The following is a 6,844-nucleotide window of genomic DNA, read 5'->3' as shown; positions in this document are numbered from 1 at the left end:
CGGCACACTAGTGTGCCGCGGAACAGTGGTTGAAAAACACTGTCTTAATGTATTGGAATGATCCAGTCAAAATATATACCTAAATTCAATTGAGAATCAGTGGTATAATTTTAAAAAATATGCTCATATCTGCCATTTTTGAAAAACTTTCAGACTAGCTGGCAAAGAGAAATTCCAAATGTATATTTTTATAAACTATCAACTCAAGATGGCTGAATACAAATGTAAACCACACCTTAAAAAGCTTTGAAAAGATATATTTATTCTCAAAGTTGGTCTACCACATAAAATCCCAATAAAAATGCATTAAAGTTTGTCTTTACAATATGAAAACGTGTAAAGGTTTAATTGGTTGAATTTATCTTTTGGAAAAGCCAAAATGTGACATTATAAAACTTTACACATCCTTACCAGTGGTGCCTCTATTATAATGTCAAGAGAACCTGAGCTCACGATAAAAATATAGCAGAAGTGTGCTATTATTAAGCTGCGATGTTTTCCAATCAAGATGAAAGAGGAGCTTCCATAAAAGATCCAGAATAAAACCCTTATCCTGCCGTGTTTGATATTTATCCTTTAGCAGTAAACATGTCCTAAACTAATATTAGAACTGCAGTACTGCAAAGGATAAGAGTCGACTGCTCTCATCACTTTGTAAGGGAAATGCTAATGCTACTGAAGTCTATTTCACTCTACGTAAATTTGTACATCTATTTAAAGAGGAAAATAGACTTTATTCAGAATAAAAGGTACATTAGCATAGTCTGATGTCAGCTCTGATATATATAAATGGGTGTATGTGTGTATCAACATGCTAAGTCCCACATCTCTCTGCTAGCTTGCAGCAACAGCTAAGAAGCTTGCATGCCCACTGCAAATATAAACATGAGAGGTCTGCTTAAAGCTTTAGACGCAGACACTCAGACAGACAGAAACAGGTGGCCTTGCAGAGGAAAGGCAGAGATGAGAGGCTGTTTTTCCTCATGCATATTTTTAGCCACCTGAAGCATAAAGTGGCTCAAGCCGAGTGAAGGCTAGTCTCGCCTCTGTCAGAGATACAGAAATAACTGTAGGCACGCTTTTCATTTCAAACCCCTGCTGTCACCTAGAACGCCGCCGTTATCCTGTCAACCCATTTTTGATCATACAGTAAGGAATATACATGTTTGAGATCAGGGGGCTAGTTTTTTTATGTTATATTTAGAATTTAAGAGAATGTTGAATTTGATATTTTTTAAAATACAACATATTTTGTTTTGAAACTTAATTATCAAGGGAAAAAACAGTCTGTTTTGATAAAGTCACAGAAGAGGATTGGGACAACTAAAAATGTAGAATTCTGACTTTAAGCTCAGAATTCTCACTTTTTTCCTCAGAATTCTGACATTTTTTCCCTCAGCATTCTGACTTTCTCAGCATTCTGACTTTCTCAGAATTCTGACTTTCTCAGAATTCTGACTTTCTCATAATTCTGACTTTCTCAGCATTCTGACTTTCTCAGAATTCTGTCTTTAATCTCAGAATCTTGATCTCAGATTTCAGAGATCAAAGCCAGATCAAATTTTGATCTAAAAAATTCAGATTTTTTTAGATCAAAATGTGGACTTTTTAAAAATCAGAATTCTGATTTCTGACAGAATTTTGAAATTAAAATAAAAATTCTGAGTTCAAAGTCCGAATTCTGAGGAAAAAGTCTGAATTCTTTTTTTCTCATAATCCCTAGAGGCCCTAATCCTCATCCGTATAGAATGGACTTCATCATGACTAATCCTATCAAATATTTTGCTTGTAGCATTGCATGATGGCTTATGTCACCTGTCAACAATAGATACTGAGACAGGAAAAGCTCAGAGCTTCATGAATTGATTGTGTGCCGCACGATAATGTCATCGCATACCTCACTGGTTGCCTTGCTTTGCTTCTTTGCGTTGATGTTGATGGGAGTCTCATAAACACTTGTGAATGTGTTATTTCTTGGATTGTGCCTGGAAAGCATAAGATGTGAAGTGGTGCAGAGGAGAAAAAGTACAAGTTGGATCCAATTTATTTTCCTGACATGTTAAAACTTTAAAGTGCTTTAAGAAACAGACTCATATTTTCACAAAATAGAGTCATTTCTTGATTTGAGTGGAGTAGCACTTACACAGAGCAATATGGCCTCTTCTTGTGGCTGACAAAGTTATTAGGGGTGAGAACCATTTTGCAGACATCGCAATGAAAACACGCTTTGTGCCAGTTCTGACAAAAGAAGAAACAAATCACATTATTTTATCAATTCAGTGGAAAAACTGGTTCAAAACAAATGCATTATCTGAAAGACGATCATAAACAGAAAACATCTGTTATCAGTCTTGGTATTTTAATGTAAACATAATCTGGTTTTTACAAAATTCTGAAATTAAACTAATCCAACAACATGCCTTGAATTTCAGCATCTCTTATTCATTAAACAGAGAGTTTATCAAAAAATTTTAAAATATATTTGTGAAAAATTGAGTGCAACCCCCAAAAAACATACATACAAAAAAAAAACATAAAACATGTAACAATTCAAATTATTGCAGTGGGTGGAAGACAAAAATATGTTTTGATGGGTTTCCTGACTTATTTTTAAGTGTAACCTTTGTTTTTTTTAATTAAATTTTTTTTAGAAGAATTTGGGAATTTTATAAACTATAGCTGTATTTTTATTTTTATTTATTTATTTATTTATTTTACAAAAATACCACTAATATAAAATACTGTTGGAATAGTATTTAGCAAGAAAACAAACTGGAGGTACATTTTGCTTTTAGCCCGCTTTTTCTGGTTTATGCTAGCTACTTAGTAGCTAAAAGGCTAATTGTAACTTTAGTGATCAAACTTAAAGATTATTAATATCAAAACAAAGAAATGACAAAAATAATTAAATAAAGCTCAAAAAAGTTAATCATTTATTACTTGCTTGCTTGTATTTTTTTTCTTTTCTTTCTTGTGTCAGTGTTGAGTAAAGCTAGCACTAGTTTCCATTTAGCATTTAGAAGACTGATTTTAGCTCGCATGAACAAATTGATTCTCTAATGTAAAAAAAATTAATAAAAAATACAAAACAAATCACTAACATTGTCATAGTATACTTTTCACTTTACTGTTTCACATTCATCACGTCCAGTTCAAAATGGCAGGCTGAGGAACAATATGCCTCCTTCTAGTTTCTTAGCTAACTCAACAAACTGGGTCATTATTTTTGATCAAAAGTACCCAAATCCACAATTTGAGATGTTGAAATAACATTTTTGTACATTTAGGTGGAAAAAGATTTAAATGTCACAGGAACACTTAGCAAAGAAGACATTGTTCTTGGAGGCTATTTTTAAGAGTGTTTGTAATTTTATTTTAAGCTAACAGGCAGGTGGTACAGGTACATTCCACATCAAGCCCCATTTGGTAACTAATGCATAATAAGCTGAAACTTCCTAAATATATAATATTGTGTTTTTCATGAGAAATATTGAATAATTATAGCTAACATTAACCACATTATTTAAACATTGCTGGTTCAATTTGAAAAGCTCATGGTCATAGCTCATCAATTATTATTATTATTATTATTATTATTATTATTATTATTATTATTATTATTATTATTATTATTAATTTTTTTATTTATTTATTTAAAAGCTAACGTTAAATCATACTCATTTTAGTAAAATTTACATTACCTGGTGAAAGCAGTTGATCTTTTCTGCTGGGTAAACCACAAACCCGCACCTGGCACACGACTGCATGGTGAGCTATAAGTCTTTTCTCCCTCAAAAATAAAAATATCCTCAGGTAAAACTGTGAATAAACACAAAATGTTGCTTTAAAACAGCAGTGCGGCTGTCAGACAGGCACCAGTACAGGATAGAACCAGAAAGGGACTTGTGTGTCTTTGCTGGTGGTAAACTTAGCTGTGAGACTGTGCAGTTCTGAGAGGGTCTCTTACCTAAAACCATGTCCCATGAATGGACCAGCCCCCTTTCTGTGCCCCTGATGCCCTGGGACTGCCTGAGTACAGCTGTCTATTAGTGGAGAGAGACTCACAAAGTATTCACATGTCTCTGCATTTGAGTAATGATCTCAGATAGAACGGCATCCTGTGATAACCTCTGCATCACATACACTTAATTCACTGAGTAATACTTTATTTTTTTCTAGCTAAGCTTTATCAGCTAACAATGTTTAGAAAGAAAAATAAATAACCTTTAGCTAGTCAAATCTAATGGTAAAGAAAGACTTGAGCAAAACTCTTCTAATTAAAAATTAATACTAATAATTCTATTTGGGAAATGTTATATCCAAAAATGTAAGTAGACCTGACACAAAACCCAAATGCCTCACCTCAAGAATTGATAGCATATCTTATTTAAGTCTTAAATTAATTCTTGATTATTTCATTTTTATTCTTAATTAATTTATTACTTCTCTGACATTGTACTTATTCACATTAAATAAAGAATTTATTTTATTTCATACCTTAAAATGTTTAACAAGTAGCAAGTCTACCAGTCTTTTTTCTTTCTATAAATCTACTCTGTCTTATATGTTATTGTCAAATTCCTAAATGTGACTTATGCCAATGTTGAGTAAATAAATTCATTTTTAAAATAAATAAAATTAAATAAAATTAATTTTAAATGTATTTAGTTGGTTATTCAAATTCAAATTTGTTCGAATTCAAACTCATTCGAATTTGAATAACCAAAAGAAAAAGCCCCTGAAAAAACGAAGTGACGTATGGTGCTGACGTAACCACGCACAAGCGAGACCTACTTTCGCTTTCTCAAGTTGGAGGAACAGAAAGTTCGTGGAAACTTGAGGAAAAGGAAGGTTGACCCACAAGCTGCTTTTTTACTCTAAATACGCTGTTACCGACCAGCCCACGGATTACTTGAGCGTAAGTTATCTCTGACATTTTAATATTTTTAAAAGTTAGGAACGATTCAGTTATTTACTAGCTAAACACTTCAAGAAGCTAACACAATATGTCAAACAAACCGTGTAAACTAGTAGCTAAAAACCTATAAATTCAAAATTCATAGGTGAATAAATTGTGAATTTTTTTTCACAATTTATTGTGAATAATAAATTTAAGTCAGTGTTATTTCTCTGTAGCCGTGCTGACTCTTGCTGTAAAATACATTAGTATGACGTTTCTAACCGCTAGCTTGTAGTTGAACTTTATTTACGTGTGTGAAACACAGATGTCTGGAGAACCAGCAGAGCTTAGTGAACTTGGAGGCGATCCTGGCACAGATGAAGTGAAATTAGAACCTGACGCAGAGACGATGGAGGACCACGTCGACGCCAAACCTGACCGCAGTGCGAGATTTCGTCTGTTCAGGTGACTTTCATTAGAAGTCCATGCATATAATCTGAACCAAAGTTATAGTTTGTGCTTTTCAAAACTCTGTGTATGCTCTACCACTAATGTGGCACGAATATATTTTTGATTTCCTTAAATTAAAACAACAACAACACACAAACACACATCTGTGGTAAAGCATAACGTCTTTCTTCCATTTTCTGATAATCTAATTCCCACATTTTAACCTCAGCATAATCCTGTCAAACATGATTCACCTGTTTTGCTTTTTCAAACCTGTTCCTCTTTCTTCAGAAACAATTATTTCCTGCCTTATGTTCCAACCTATTCCTGGTAATTTTGTCAGAATGAATAAGTAAATCATTCTCTTATTCCTTTTAAAAAACAGTTTATTTCCCATTTTATGAACCAACTTGTCCCAGGTAAAAGTGTTTATTTTTTCTAGAGTGAATAAGGAAAAAACCTTTATTACTGGATAAAAAATCCAACTAGCTACTTATTAACAGTAATTCATGTTTTTGTTATTGAATAAAAACAGATAAAAATGTTTGGCAGATGTAATCCTAACAATTTTAGTTTGGTGGAATGTAAGAGGCAAATTAGAAAATTAGGCATTGAGATTTAAAAACAAAGGTTTGTTCCAGTTTTACTCACAAGGTGGCGCTCTGAATCTGTCCTATAGAGAAACACATTACTGACATTAGTAATGAAACCAAATAACCATGTTACTTAATCTGAGTTCAGATTTTGACACATAAGATGTTTGATTTACCAAAAGATTATTTCTATTATATAATTGTACAAAAAACAGGACCTCAGATTTTAGATTATAAAGAAAAATCTGTTTTTTTAAACATAAATCATATCAAGCATATTATACTCCCTTTTTTATTGTTATTTCTATTGATAAATGTGTATAGGACACAATAAAAGTAATATAAAATAGGATTGTCCAAAACAAAAACATTTAAACAAATAAATATAAACACAAACGTTAAGTAGTATATGATCTGAAATTAACTTTAAGTTAAAGTTTATTTATGATATTGATGTTTGCTCCAGTATCTCATTTAATATATTTAGCTTGAGAAATCCCATTTTAGGTAATATATAGTAGCATATTTTTAAATGTTAATGGACTAGAAAGTATAAAATTAATAGAATTAGACCAGAGGTGTTGAACTCATTTTCATTTTGGGCCAAATCTAAATCACAAATGCTCTTAAAGGACCGGTAGTGCCAGAATGTATTGATAAAACCTGATCACAAACTGTTAAGTTATCAATGAATCCAATAAAAATCAAAGTGTTTGTGGTACTAATTTGGAAATATTTACATTTATTTATGACAGTAAATGCAACTTTTTATTACTCATTGTGCAGTGGTTCCCAAACTTTTTCTTCTGCGCCCCCCCCAGTGGTTTCCAAACATTTTCTGCGCCCCCCCTATGGATTACAAATGGCTGTCTGGTTGGAACGACGCGTGTGACGGGGGGGG

At 32.6% G+C, this 6,844-nt stretch overlaps 2 protein-coding genes across 5 annotated transcripts in view; one reads left to right on the top strand and one right to left on the bottom strand.

Moving 5' to 3' along the window:
- Positions 1-3,958, bottom strand: part of nrap (nebulin-related anchoring protein) — a 37,981-nt gene extending 34,023 nt beyond the window's left edge. For 3 of the 4 annotated variants that reach the window (XM_015033908.1, XM_015033911.1, XM_015033909.1), the window contains exons 1-3: positions 3,702-3,957; positions 2,144-2,238; positions 1,898-1,985 (exon numbers count right to left, since the gene is read on the bottom strand). In XM_015033908.1, coding sequence (XP_014889394.1) covers positions 1,898-1,985; positions 2,144-2,238; positions 3,702-3,767 — 249 coding nt within the window. In that variant the 5' untranslated portion in view covers positions 3,768-3,957. Of the gene's footprint in view, positions 1-1,897; positions 1,986-2,143; positions 2,239-3,701 lie in introns of all 4 variants that reach the window. The other variant, XM_015033912.1, reaches the window with a different exon arrangement.
- An 822-nt stretch (positions 3,959-4,780) lies between these two features.
- casp7 (caspase 7, apoptosis-related cysteine peptidase) overlaps positions 4,781-6,844 on the top strand; it is a 15,317-nt gene continuing 13,253 nt past the window's right edge. The window contains exons 1-2 of the mRNA XM_015033906.1: positions 4,781-4,918; positions 5,226-5,365. Coding sequence (XP_014889392.1) covers positions 5,226-5,365 — 140 coding nt within the window. The 5' untranslated portion in view covers positions 4,781-4,918. The remainder of the gene's footprint in view (positions 4,919-5,225; positions 5,366-6,844) is intronic.

The sequence above is a fragment of the Poecilia latipinna genome, unplaced genomic scaffold (assembly GCF_001443285.1).
Source record: "Poecilia latipinna isolate Pla-1442-1.1 unplaced genomic scaffold, P_latipinna-1.0 Scaffold282, whole genome shotgun sequence".
NCBI classification, from domain to species: domain Eukaryota; kingdom Metazoa; phylum Chordata; class Actinopteri; order Cyprinodontiformes; family Poeciliidae; genus Poecilia; species Poecilia latipinna.
The sequence above is the reverse complement of the archived record's forward strand: the minus strand, read 5'-3'. Positions and strand labels throughout refer to the sequence as shown.